Source organism: Hylobates moloch, unplaced genomic scaffold (assembly GCF_009828535.3).
Source record: "Hylobates moloch isolate HMO894 unplaced genomic scaffold, HMol_V3 SCAFFOLD_1047, whole genome shotgun sequence".
Lineage (NCBI taxonomy): Eukaryota > Metazoa > Chordata > Mammalia > Primates > Hylobatidae > Hylobates > Hylobates moloch.
The window spans coordinates 1-14,130 of NW_026653322.1; the positions used below are offsets into that span (position 1 = coordinate 1).

General features: G+C 52.4%; 1 protein-coding gene across 5 annotated transcripts; it reads right to left on the reverse strand.

Moving 5' to 3' along the window:
- Positions 1-12: 12 nt before the first annotated feature.
- Positions 13-14,105, reverse strand: LOC116464577 (TBC1 domain family member 3F-like). 5 transcript variants are annotated; one of them, XM_058435121.1, is made up of 10 exons: positions 9,150-14,105; positions 8,313-9,034; positions 4,504-4,688; positions 3,541-3,694; positions 3,191-3,263; positions 2,946-3,028; positions 1,613-1,652; positions 1,059-1,139; positions 500-607; positions 13-167 (listed from the first exon to the last, which is right to left on the reverse strand). In XM_058435121.1, the coding sequence occupies exons 5-10, from the start codon at positions 3,260-3,262 to the stop codon at positions 54-56; spliced, it is 498 nt and encodes a 165-aa protein (XP_058291104.1). In that variant the 5' UTR covers position 3,263; positions 3,541-3,694; positions 4,504-4,688; positions 8,313-9,034; positions 9,150-14,105; the 3' UTR covers positions 13-53. The 5 variants fall into 5 exon arrangements, with proteins under 5 accessions (XP_058291104.1, XP_058291103.1, XP_058291102.1 ...); XM_058435120.1 differs by having other exon boundaries at positions 8,313-14,105; XM_058435119.1 differs by lacking the exons at positions 4,504-4,688; positions 8,313-9,034; positions 9,150-14,105 and adding an exon at positions 4,718-5,448.
- Positions 14,106-14,130: the final 25 nt, after the last annotated feature.

Below are 14,130 nucleotides of genomic sequence, written 5' to 3' on the forward strand. Positions count from 1 at the left end.
CCCATCCCTCTCATTCACCCCATCTCCGCTGGGACCCTGTGGCTCCCGTAGGCTTACTTGGCTCCATATCGACGCCTGAAGAAGACATGGTTCTGGAGAGTCCTGCTAACATCCCGGTCGATCTGATGGATGTGTTCAGATGACCTCTTGCCCTTCTCCTTCATGAGCTGTAGGGCAGGGCCAAGAGGAGGAAGCAGCCTCAGAACACATGGAAGACTCCCTGCCCCAAATGGCAGTCAGCCCACAGTCAGCACTTCGGGAAGGAAGGAAAGAAGGAAGGTTTCCTTCTGCAGAAAGCTGCTTTTTGGCTTGTTATTGAAGCCAGGGAGGGTCACCAGAGCCGAGTTTGTCTGTGGTGACTATGCCACCGTCCATGCCCAGGATGTGCATCTGACCATCCTCCCCCATGCCCCCCAGGGTGGGTTTGATGTTCCCTCCAGCTGGAGACCTGGGCCCCTGACACGGCCTGTCCCGTTTGTTGTGCCCTGGCTGAGTGTACCTTGTATTTGCCGGGGTTTTTTGATTTGATTTCCTGAATGTTCAGGAGGACTGACCATGCCCGGCCCCGGATGTTCCTGGGAATCCCCTTGTATGTGCGATCTATGAGCTGTGGGCAGAAAACAGTCTGGTGTTACAGGCCACGGGGTGACCCCAGTGAGGACCAGAGCCCGGGGATTCTGGGAATTGTCGGTTTTGGCCCCATGATTCCTCAGTAGAGGTGAGATCGAGCTGGGACAGGGTCTCCCTTCCCAGGACTGAAAGAGTGGATGGACACTCAGAGTCAAACTCTGATCTGAACCTTTTTCTTCATTCAGGTCACCAGGGCATCCCTAGCCTTCAGCTCCAGGTGGTCCCAGCCCTAGATTCAGATTCCCTTAAAGCAAGGTGACGCTTGCACGAATAGGCAGGCAATCTGGCGACCAGGCCTGCAGTCCTCTGGGCAAGGACAGTGTGCCATGCGCCCTCTGAGAGGCTGACGGTGCCAGGCCACAGCCATGGGTGCCTGTCCCCTGTCTCTGCAGAGAGTGCTTCTGGGGGCCTCTCCCTCCACACATTACCTTTTCGCTGTTCTTGTACGTCTCCCATTTGCCCAGCATCTCCGGCCACTTGCTGTTTCTCCTTGTCTCCCGCCGAATTCGCTGTCAAATGAGGAATGTTGGAGTTAGTGGAGCTGCTGGGCTTCCCAGAGCTGCCCGTGGATGCTGGGTCTTGGGCTCTGGAGCCCTGGTGGGACCCAGCTGGAAGGAGCCAGGGAAGGGCAGACCCTAAGGGCTGACAGCCTTTGAGCAAATGAGCACCAGTGGGCTGGCTTTGGGACCCCGGGATGTGCCATCCTCAGGCCACAGACACACCAGTCTTAGGTCCCAGCCTCTAGGTGGGGTCCCGACACAAGCGGGAAGCCACCCCCAAGCCAGGACTGTGGTTCTCACTTTGGAATTTTATCAAACTGCCAAAGTTAAATCAACCTGGGGTCAGGTCTCTGCTCCCCCTCCCAGTGACAGAGTGTTGTCCTCATCCACCACCACCCAGGCCAGCTGCTTCCTCTGCCTCACTGCCCACCCACCCAGTCCCTACGTCCCTGGACCAGCCCCTCCATGCATCAGGCTCTTACCTTTGCCTCCCGCGCAGTCAGAGGAGGCAGCTCCGTCTCACTGTAAGGCAACCCAGGCAGAGCTGAGGACCTGCACAGGGCCTGGAGCCGCCCCAGCCTGGGAGGCGACCCCCAGAAAGGACTGGCTCTGTCCCTACCCAGCTCAGGGCTCAGCCCAGGAGAAGGCACAGGGAAGGGAGTACAAGGGCCTTCCTGTGGGGCTGACTACCAGGAGGGGCAGGACCTGGGAGAAGAAGGAGTGCAGGGACAGCCTGGCCGGGGTTGCCGGGGCCCCTGGCGTGGGGGGTGGTCAGGCTGCACAATGGGGCTGCCCATCCTGGACTCGAGGTGGTGCTTTCTGCTGGAGCTGAGAAAGGTCAGCCCTGAGATGGGATGGGGGCCGCCCAGGGTGGGCGACCGGGCCCTGACAGGAATCCCTCAGGGATCGACCACATCACCCCGCCAGGATCAAGGGAGCCTGCCCTGAGACCTGCCCGGTGTACTCTGGGTGCACCAGGGGCCCATCCCAGTTGACAGCCCCAAGGCTCTTGCAGGCTCTGACCTCCCAGCATCCACCTGCCTCTCCCTGCATCTGAGCCACACACCCTGCGTTTCAGAAGTGGCATGGCTCATCAGCTCCCTCCCACCCTACGTCCCCCCGGGATCTGCTGTCTCTCCATCCTCTGATCCCTGAAAGATGGGCTTCAGGCTGGGCTCCTCTTACCTGGCCCCAGATCCCTTCCCAGCACCAGACCCAGGGTCTTCAGTCCCAAGCCCTGCTGCCTCCCTGGCCTCACCCTGAGATGCCCAGAGCGGGGCCCTGCCCATCTTCTCCCCCATTCTCTTAGGGCCAAAGCCCCCACTGTCCCCACACCTTTCCCCCTTCCCCATGGGGACAGTGAGGGCTGTAACTCTAGGGAAATGGGGGAGGACAGGGGCAGGTGGGCTCTGAGAGACCTGCTGGACAACAGCCCCGAGGCTGGGCCAGGTGTCTCCTCACCCTGTGGCCACAACCCTTGGATCTCACTGGGGTTGTCTCCTGGTAGACAGGGCCAGACCCTCAGGCTGCCCCGCTCCTCTTGTGCTGACTTGCCGACAGAACTGCTGAGAGCCCAGGGGCCTGACCTAGCCCAGTCTCCATTCCCACCGGCTCCCTAGATGGGCCTTGTACCTCTGGCCTAACAACAACCACGGGTTGGACCTGCAGGGGAGCCAGGGGGGAGTTCTGACCCTGGAAAGGAGGTTAACCTGAGCCGGCGAGACATGTCCTGTGTCAGAAAGGCCTTTCTAAAAGCAAACCCATCCCTGAGCTGAGACAGATGTTTTAGGGGTAAGGGGAGCACAGAGGACTCACTGCATAATCCCCAAGTAGTCGATGTTGCCGTAGATCCCAACAAGCACAGGCCCCTTGTCCTCTGGCAGCCCGGCTCGGTGCCCCTGTAACCCAGAGGGAGCCTTGGTGAGGGGTCCAAGGTAAAGGGTGCAAGGGCCTGGGGGTATTGGCCACCCGTCCCTGCCCTGTGCTCCTAGGGAACCCAGGACCCTTTGACCAGGGCGCACTGGAAGAGGCCTTCCTCCAAGAAGCAGACCGAACTGTACCTTTTCATATTTCCTGATGATGTTCTCTCGCTCCCACGCCCGCCATCTCTCCACGTCCTCCACCACGTTCATCCTGTGAGACAAAATTGGATAAAGGTTACACTGTACCCGACAGCTTCGGAGAACACCTGAACCGCTCCCACCGGGCTCCCAGATGCTGGTTGGTGGTGTAACCCTCATTCAACCACTGCACTCTGGTAAAAAGGGGCCAAACCCCGTGGCCCACACCTCCATGGGTCTCTGCAGTCTGAAGCCGCAAGCAGGGGTGAGCATCTTCCCAAGGACTCGAGAAGAGTGGGACCTGGACAGAGAATCCCGTTTTCCCCTTATGCCATGAAATGGGCACATACCTGCCCCGGCAGGTTGAATGGTGTCCACCAGCCAAGGGTGAAGGGCCTGTGATGGGCTATTCCGGGGTTGTGGATGCGAACTGGGGTCAGGCACCAGAGGTCTCTGTACGATCGGCCTCCTGGGATACTCAGGGCCACAGAGATGCCCAGTTTCCTATGGGGAACAAGATCTCTCCTGACTGCTCCGTTCTACCTCGCTCATCACTTGGGCTACCGTGGCCCTTCGGTCTAACCAGTGAAGCTGCATTAGGAATAACGCCATTTGAGCGGGAGTGTGTTTGGTTTTGGGGATGAGGGATGAAAATGATCTACTGTCTCCAAAGCAGCCACTGTGCTCATGGAAACCACATCTCTCGGGGAGGGACTGCGGACTCCACCATTCTGAGCTGTCCCTATAGGAGGGGGCTTCATTTTCCTGGGTCACTGATGAAGAACAGTGGGTCCTTGCTCCTGGAGAACATCTAGATGGACCGTCCCTCCTGAGAATACTCAGGGCAAAAGGAAAGCGAGGCCAGACAGAATAAGAAATACTTGGGGAGAAGCCCAGTGCCTGGACCCCTTCGAACACAAGGAAAGATAGTCTCCCCTCAGCCAGCCCTCCAGGGCTCCTTCACTTTCCACAACTGCCCAAGGGCAGAAGGCTCCCCATGCCACTCCCAGACAAGGGACCGTGTGTGTCCAGTGGTCCCACAGTGACCATCAGGACCCAGCTTAGGCCCCAGGTGTGTTCTGAGGACCCTTCCCTCCTCCCCACCCACAGTGGATCCATCCCAGCGTCTCTACCAGGGCCAGGCTCTGCCCCATCGGGATTGGAAATCTGGGCAGATTTGGGATCTCGAGCAGGGAGGTCACAGGGTTGAGGCCTGAAGTCTAGCACGGCACACAGCAGGGCTGAGAGCAAAACCCAGGGTCATGTCTGGATTTTCGGGCTGGTTACCGCCTCTCTGACCCCAGACGTCTCACCTGTCAAATGGGTACATTCGGGAACAGCACCCACTCTACGAAGCCACCGTGAGGACGAAAGAGAAAATCATCTATACAGGCAGTGTAGAACGGGCTCCCTGTGAGTGCTCAGGGATGACCCTCCTCCTCAGTAGCTGCCCAGAGGCCGACACTGCCCGTACCATAGCCACTGTCCCCAAGTCAGCCTGGAGGGAAGAGAACAGGTCACACTCACCTGATTCTGATCAATCAGCTGGCCTGGGTTATGTATGCCTCTCAGGGAGAAAACCTTCTCAGGGAGAAAACACAGCTGCTCACAAACACCACTGCCTGTGTGTAACTGCCGTAGAACACAGAGGCAGGCCAGAGAGCGGATAGGTGCTATGCATCAGTGGCATTCTGAGGTCATGGCAGGCATCACAAGGGGGCCTTGCCCGGGTCAGCAGGGCCCAGAGTCAGGGTCCTCCGCTGCCTGAGGCGTCAACATGCCTGCCTGCAATGTGTTTGTGCACGTGCGTGCACACGCGTACGTGGGTAAACACGTCTGTGCACGTGTGTGTTGCTTCTCTGGCCAGGCCCGGCTGCCCCACTCATGTGCGCACCCAGTTCCTCATCACTGTCACCCCAGAGGCCCAGGGCCGGCATCAGAGCATCCACGGGTGCTCCCTAAGCTCAGCCCTCCCCGCCCAGGGTGGTCCTGGGATACACATAGGGGTGGAGGGAAGTGACTGCTGCTGTTGGATCTCAGAATACAAATGCTCATACTATTACCTAATGGTCTTTTGAGCGTCTCTGATGGTATCGCTTTTTCATTTCTGACATTTTCACTGGGTATTTCTCTCCATGACCCTTGGCTATTCTAGCTAGAGGATCCTGTGGGGAAAGTGCCGGGCACACAGTAGGGGCTCACTCTTCTAGACATGTTATCTAAAACCTGGCTCATCTGTCCTTCCACCCAGGGCCTAGGGGATGCCAAATTCCAGGGGCCAGAAAGAGCTCGGGATAAAATGAACCTGCAAGGGGAGGGCTTTGACCTGGGCTGAGTCTGCCTGTGCCATCCAACTGGAGTCTCAAGTCCTGAGGCAGGACGTCCAGATGCCCCAGTGCAGGGCCCTCCTGATCAACACCTGCTCCCCTGTACTCATTAGCAACCTCACCCACCCTACTCTCAAAGCACGCTTGGCTCTCGTATCCAGGAGCTCTGCACCTGTAGATTCAGCAACAGCAGATGGAAAATATTCAGAAAATAAATTGGATGGTTATGTTTCTATTGAACATGTGCAGACTTTGTTCTTGTCATCATTCTCTAAAGAATGCAGTATCACAACCATTTATGTAGCATCTGCATTGTATTACATGTCATAAATAATCTAGTAATGGTCTAATGTATACGGGAGGATGTGCATAGCTTATAGGTAAGTACTACGCCATGTTATATCAGAGACTTGAGCATCCGTGGATTTTGGCATTCCCGGGGACCCTAGAACTAATCCGCCATAGATACCAAGGGATGACTGTACATACTCAGGAAGGCTTCTCATGGGAGGAAGGGCCCGGTTCAGGACAGACAGGGACATCATGCCTGGACTACTGTCCATCCATCCACTCATCCATTGGCACCACCCTCCAGGACTGTCCCAATGACAGCCCTAGCAAGTGGAGACAAGAAAAAAGACTGGCTCAAATGGTACAGCTTTTTGAGGTCTTGGAAGATGTTGCACCATTATGAGAATAGAGGTCAGTTTTCTCCAGGATCCAGAAAGCGTATCAGGCAGGCTGGGGGAGAGGAAAGGAGCATGGCCTCTCCAGCAGCCACACAGGCCTGCGGTAGGATGGGGCTGGGGCTGGGGCTGGGGCTGGGGCTGGCCCTGTTTATCACTTGGGCCTCATGAGGGGAAAAGAACGAACAGGGGGCAGAGGAGGAGCATGGGGGCAGCTGGTTGCCTAAGGAGAAGGGTCTCAGGGAAGGGGTATTCGTTCGTTTTCACACTGCTATAAAGAAATACTCGAGACTACGTAATCGATAAAGGAAAGAGGTTTAATTGACTCCCAGTTCAGGGAACTTACAGTCATGGCAGAAGGTGAAGGGGAAGCAGGCACCTTCTCCACAAGGCGGCAGGAGGGAGTGAGTGGAGAACCAGGAAGTGCCACACTTTCAAACCATCAGCTCTCCTGAGAACTCCCTCACTATCGGGGAGCAGCAGGGGGGAACCTGTCCCCCAGGTCCCATCCCCTCCCACCAGGTTCCTCCCTTGACACAGGAGGATTACAATTCCAGATGAGATTTGGGTGGGGACACAGAGCCCAACCTGAGGATCTCAGTCTGTCTTGCAGCTCCCCTGGGGCTGAGGCTGACTGCAGATCTGCTGGCCCTGCTCTACAGCACGCGGGGACTCTGCCTGTGTGCCCCCATCTGCTCTTCCTGGGGGCGGTGGCTGCTTCCTCGAGAGGAGGGTGGATCTGCTCTCCTGCCCACCCCTCTCCAGGGCCTTTTGAAGCCCTGGCCACGACCTCTCAGGGTAAGGCCAAGACACCGGGCTCCTTGCCCTTCTTGCTGCTTGGGTGACAATCCTGGGGTCATCCATAGGCCCCAGCACTGTTCCTGCTTCTAAATGGAGAGTATTTTGGCACATCTTCCTGGCGGAGCCCGGGGCCTCATCCCTGTTATTTATCTCGGTAAAGCCAGGTGAAGACATCTGGGCAAGGAGATAGTAGAGTGGCCCCCAGGAAGGGTGGGTGGAGGGCGCTGGCCTTTGGGCTTGCCTGGATCAGGGTGGGAGGGGCAAGGTTACCAGGAAGCAGGGCTGTCAGGGCTAAAATCAGGAGGCGGTAATAATGCTGGTGGGGGGACAGGGCTGTCTGGTTGGCTTGGGGTGGGGCATGAGAGCCAAGGTTTGTCAGCACACAGAGGGGTGGCTGACTCATGGAGTAGGGGCTGTAGAACCCAGTGGTTGCCCTTAGCTCCTGGATCCTGGGAGACTTCTGGAGCCTGGGTGTGGGGCAGCCTAGGGGTGGAGGTGGGGCAGACAGGGGTAGGGGTGGGAGAGGAGGCCTTGCATGGCAAGGTGCAGGGTAGGAAACCAGCCAGGGGCCAGTTTGCATTGGCGGCTCCCATCCCCATCCCCACCCCCAAGCCCACCCCTACCCCCACCCTGCTGCAGAGACGGGCCTGGGCTGCTGTCCTCTGCTTTGGCCTCAGCAGATCACAGGATGCAAGCTGGCAGCCCACTTCCTGTGGGCGCACCACTCGAGCCAGCTGTGACCTGCAGTTTCTGCTTCCTGGAGGGTGGGGCGCCCACTCAGGAGAGCACAGCACACCCCACACCCCTCATTTCGAGGATGCTGGGAGGTGGGGACCAAGGTCCTGCAGCCCTGTGCTTGCGCTATGAAAGGTAGCCTGGGAGTCCTGTGTCCGCCCATCCACGTGGGGCCCCAGGAGCCTGAACAGTGGCAGGCAGAGAGATGAGGAGGGAGAGAGAAGAGGAAAAGAAGGAGAGAGAAAGAGAGATGGGGAGAAGGGAGACAGACAGAGAGGGGAAGAGAGATTAAAGAGACAGAGGAGGCTGAGAGGAAAAGGAGCCAGAGAGAGGGGGAGAGACACAAAAGGCAGAGAGACAGGGAGAGACGAGCATGAGTAGGAGGTCGGGTCACTCTCGATCCCAGTTCCCAGTGAAAACCGTAGGTCGCCATCACCTAACTACGCTTGCAATAAAGTCTTCTGCCTCCTGCTTACAGCCTTAGAACCCCTTCTCCGAGAGAATAAAATCTTTGACCGTTGCCCTCTCTCACCGGAGTTTGCTTGTGTCTTCTGATGAACTGTGATGTCTCACCTATCGAGTTCCTGGGCTCAAGGATCCATGAAAAGCCGACGCCTCTTTTGGGGAAGAAGCTCTGCAGTGCCTCATCTTACTAGGCTCCCCAGGAAGCTTGCGAACTTGGCTTGTGCCCTAAGCAGCCGAGTATGTGCCGGGCCTCTGCTTCTCTCTTTCAGTAAGAGGGAGAACCAAGAGACTGAAGCATGGTCTGCAGAGAAGGCACTTGTGCAAACACCAGGAGAATGAGGGGCCTGAGTTGTCTTCATTTCTCCTAAAAACACACATTTCCTCCCAGACCACCCTAGTGAGGGCATGAAGCACAGCATGTGTGTGTGTCTGTGTGTATGTGTGTGCAGGTATATGCCTGTGTATGTATGTGCGTGTGTGTGTGCAGGTATATACACGTGAATGTATTTATGTGCATGTGTGCAAGTATATGCATGTGTATGTATGTGCATGTGTGTGTGTGAGTGTGTTGCAGGGCTTTACAGTGGACAGGATGTGGGAGGGCAGCTGCAGCTCCAAGCTGCAAGTCTTTCTGATAGAATGGTTAAGATTCCCTGGACCACAGAAAGAGTGTTTTCATTTGCACCTATTTTTATTAGCATTTAAACCTGTATTCTTCGTAGCATGTAAAGCTTAAGTTGCTTAACTATTCTTAGAAACATTTACACCAGCGGTCCCCAAACTTTTTGGCACCAGAGAGCAGTTTTCTTGAAGACAACTCTTCCATGGACCTGGGAGAAGGGGAAGGGAAGATGCAGAGATGATTCAAGCCCATTACATTTATTGTGTGCTTTATTTCTATTATTATTTCACTGTAATATATAATGAAATAATTATACAACTCACCATAATATAGACTCAGTGGGAGCCCTGAGCTTGTTTTCCTGCAACTACATGGTCCCATCAGGAGGTGATGGGAGACAGTCACAGATCATCAGGCATTAGGTTCTCATAAGGAGCACGCAATCTAGATCCCTGGCATGCGCAGTTCACAGTTGGGTTCTATGAGAATGTAACGGCACCACTCATTTGACAGGTGGCAGAGCTCATGCGGTAATGCGAGGGATGGGGAGCAGCTGTTTTTACAGATGAAGCTTTGCTCACTGGCTGGCTGCTCACCTCCTGCTGTGCAGCCTGGTTCCTAACAGGTGGGGACCCCTGATTTACCCAGTAAGATAAACACATTTTTATGTCAATTGAAATTATTCACCCTGCACCACCCAAAATTATCTTGCATACCCACACCCATCCAAGGGTCCCATAGCACACTTTGGGAGATGTAGACAGTAAGCCTGGAGCTCCATTGAGCATTCCATCCCTCCACCATCTGTGAGCTAACAGGCTGCGTTAGCTAGCCTAGGGCTGTTTTACAGTACCACAGACTGGGCACCTTCAACAACAGAATGTTACTGTCTTGCAGTACTGGAGGCCACGAGTCCGAGATCAAGGTGTCAGCAGGGTGGGTATTTGTTTTCCACTGGACTGTTGATACATTCTTAGAAGGTTTTTGGTTGCTGTTTAGGTTAATTTCTCTTCCTTTCTGCAATTGTTCTCTTTCAGTACTCCCTGATATTTTTCTTCTTGAAGAAGTAGCTAGTTAATTTTGTATTTTAAAATTCTTCCCCTCACCCCAAGAACTTCTGCCTTTATAATTGTTTCTCTCTTCATATTTATTTTATACAAGATATGTGGCTGATTATTTTGTTTCTGTCTGTACAGATGGAGAGTTAAGGAATAAAGGGGACAGACTAGGTTTCCCTGTGTTAGCCAGGATGGTCTCGATCTCTTGAACTCATGATCCACCCACCTCGGCCCCCCAAAGTGCTGGGATTACAGGCATGAGCCACCGCACCTAGCCTGTTGTTTTTAAATATATGGTGCGGCCTGGTGCAGTGGCTCATGCTCAGCACTTTGGGAGGCCGATGTGGGAGGATCATGAGGTCAAGAGATAAGACCATCCTGGTCAACATGCTGAAACCCCACCTCTACTAAAAATATAAAAAATTAGCTAGGTGTGTTTGTGCACCCCTGTAGCAACCCAGCTACTCTGGAGGCTGAGGCAGAAGAATTACTTCGACCCGGGACAGACTAGATTACCTCAAACACTGAAATGCTGTGATTTGTCCGAAGTCATACATGCATTATCTGACCAGACATATGTGCTTTTTCTCTAGAAGTATTTTGTCATTTTGAATAAAATAGGTCTTCTGAATCTACCTTAATGAAGTTGACAACTTTCAGAGGTTTTCAGTGGTGAAGAGAAACTTGGACAAGGAGATAGCTTACACAAACAGAAAAAGCCTCGTCTCTTCTGGATTCCTTTAATGCCAGTGGTCATCACCAGGGCCAGATTAGCCTCCTTTTACCCGGGCTGGGACCTCCACCTTCTCCTCTACAGGTGTACCACCTTAGAAATCATCTGCATCTCGGCCGGGCGCGGTGGCTCACACTTGTAATCCCAGCACTTTGGGAGGCCGAGGCGGGCGGATCACGAGGTCAGGAGATCGAGACCACGATGAAACTCCGTCTCTACTAAAAATACAAAAAATTAGCCGGGCGTGGTGGCGGGCGCCTGTAGTCCCAGCTACTCGGAGAGGCTGAGGCAGGAGAATGGCGTGAACCCGGGAGGCGGAGCTTGCAGTGAGCCGAGATTGCGCCACTGCACTCCAGCCTGGGTGACAGAGCGAGACTCTGTCTCAAAAAAAAAAAAAAAAAAAAAAAAAAAAGAAATCTTCTGCATCTCACTGTCACCCAACACATTTTCTCCTTCCAAGCCTCTGCAGCCTCACGAGTTTGTCTGTATTTTTCTTCTTATAACCTACCTCGCTACCCTAGCCAGCCTGGATCTCATAGGAGATTAAAGGAAATACTCTCAACATTGGGCCTTTCCTGTGCCCGTCTCCCTGCTGTACCCTGGCAAAATGCCAGCCCAATCCACAGTCTGTTGTTCTACTTCTGTATCTGAGGGCTAAAGAAAAAGCACCTAGTCATACAGATTAATCCTGTTTTAAAGTAACTATTACATATTTTCAACCTCATCTGAGTACTCAGCCTTGCCTGATGCCTTTTGCTTGCCCAGCCCTGTTTAGTTCTCATTCTCTTCCACATCTTTAGCAAATCTTCTCCTTCCCCGTCTTGACCTTCCTGTCTCTTCATCTGATACAGAGGTTCTTAGCTCCTACTTCATTGAGAATCTTAAGGTTTTGCTCTCTTCTATAAATTGACCTATAGGAGTATCCTTCTTTACCCCTTTCCTATGGTTTTCAGGGGATGGAATATTTGTCCTGAGAAGGCCAATACATCCATCGGACATGTGTCTCTATCCCCATTTGCTACATAAGTATTTGACTTCAGCCATCCGGTACTCTGGCTCTGTCTCTGGTTTACACCTGCTATCTCTGTGTCAGCACTCATTTCCGCTTTAGCCTATTTATTTTGAGACAAGGTCTCACTCTGTCACCCAGGAAGGAGTGCAGTAGCACGATCACAGTTCAATGCAGCCTTGACCTCCCCAGGCTCAGGTGATTCTCCCATCTCAGCTTCCCGGATAGCAGTGACTACAGACACGTGTCACCATGCCTGGCTAATTTTTTTGTATTTTTTGTAGAAACAGGGTTTTGCCATGACACCCAGGCTGGTCTCGAACTCCTGGGCTCAAGTGATCCACCCACCTCAGCCTCTCAAAGTGCCGGGATTACAGGTGTGAGCTTCTGCACCCAGCCAGGCATCTTTTATTTTTCTACTATCTTTTAAAGAACTAAAGCCAGGGGCAATTGACTGTATTAGCTATTTTTAAGTCAGTTACCTAAGACAATTAAATATTTCAGGTAGCTGGGACTTTTCTTTTTTGGTTTGTTTTATTTTGCTTAATTTAACCATTTTAAATATGATTCTCTGGGAATTTTTTCTTCAAAATATAGAATATATGTGCATTAGTTTGCTAGGCTTGCTGCAACAAAGTACGACAAACCGGGTGGCTTAGACAACAGAAATTTATTATCTCATAGATCTGGAGACTAGAAGTTCTAGATCACGTTGTTAGAGCTGGTTTCTTCGACAGCTGTGAGAAACTGTATGTTCCATGCCTCTCCTCTGGCTTCTGGTGGTTTGCTGGTAATCTTTGTCATTCTTTGGCTTGTAGGTGCATCACCTGGATCTCTGCCTTCATGTTCACACATGGTGTTCTACCTGTGTGCATATCTGTGGCCAAATTTCCCCTTTTTATAAGGATACCAGGCATATTGGATTAGGGTTCCTCTCTACTCCAATAGGACCTCATCTTCACTAATCACATCTGCAATAACCCTTTCCAAATAAGGTCACGTTCTGAGGAACCAGAGGTTAGAGTGTCAACATACAAAATTTTTTGGGGGGTGGGTAAGGCACACGATTCAATCCATAACAATATGTTTATGAAACTCTGGATCTAACAATGTCAGACCTTCCCTGGATGGCCAAGATACATGAGCCAATGAATTATTTATTTTTTGTTTGAAGTACTTTGAGTTGATCTTATTGGTATTCATCATGTCCATCTTGCTTGGAAGACTTTCCCAAGAAAATTGCAGAGGTCATGTCCCACTGTTGAACATAAACTCTATTTCCATCACAGTGAATTTGATGGGAATGGGCATGGGACTGGGACAGAGCACTGTAGGTGAAACACACAGTTCTGAACAGACTGATTCAAATAGTGTGGGAGAGAGGACATGAAAACAGCACAGATCAGCATCCAAATACAACAGCATTAACCTTTATATGCACACACCCGTTAGTTCCTACCTTACCACAAAATCCATTTTCCAAAATGTAAAGAACTTCAACCTATTATCCTGGCCTTCAGAATGGGCACAGAAAGAATGATCCAACCTATTTCTAATCATGGGTGAAAATTATTCTGGGAATTTCTGAAACATAACAAATGTAAGGAGACAGGAAGCAAGAGAGAGAGTGAAACATCCAAACTCTGTCAGGACAAAGGAGAAGATTCACAACTCAGAGAACAGTCAAGTCTTTCCTTTATATTGAGACTTCATTGGCACTGCTATGATCCCTAGATGACCTGACACTCCAGGAGAACCCAACCCAGGACTCTGCACAGTACAGGACCACTCCCAGCAACCCTGAGGGTCCCTGTCTAAGACACTGGTTTAATGAAGCCGTAATCCATGCACTTGATGAGACATTCTCGGGCTGTCTGAACCACTTCTGCCTTCTTCTCATCTGGCTGTTTGCCCACCACAGTCAGGATCTCCAGCAGCTCACTCTCCACCAGCTTCCTGGCCAGCTCAGCATCGGCTGCCAGTAGGTTGTAGGCAATGACCAGGCCCCGGTGTTGGACAGACAGCTGGTCATGCAGGCAAAGCCACTGGAGGATCTCCAACCACTGGGTTGTCTGGAGGCAGGGAAAAAGGTAAGGAAGGTCCTAGGTTTGAGTGTGCCCCCAGAGTTCATGTGTTGGAAATGTGGTCCCTGGTGTGGCAATGTTGGGAGGTGGCGCCTTTAAGAGGTAATTAGGTCATTAAGAGGAATTAATGCTGCCGTCACAGGAATGTGTTAATTCTTGCAGCAGTGAGTTCTTGCTCTCAAGGGACTAGACTAGTAACCATGAGAGATACTCATGGCCCCAGTTACCACCTCTTGTGTTTTATCCTTTTCACATACACACACTTTCCCTTCTGCATCTAAATCATGCTATGACACAGCACAAGACCTTCACCAAAAGCAAATCAGATGACGCTGTCTGATCCTGGACTTCCTAGCCTCCTGAGTTGTGAGCCAAAATGAACCTCTTTTCTTTTACCTAGTCTCAGGTATTCTGTTATAG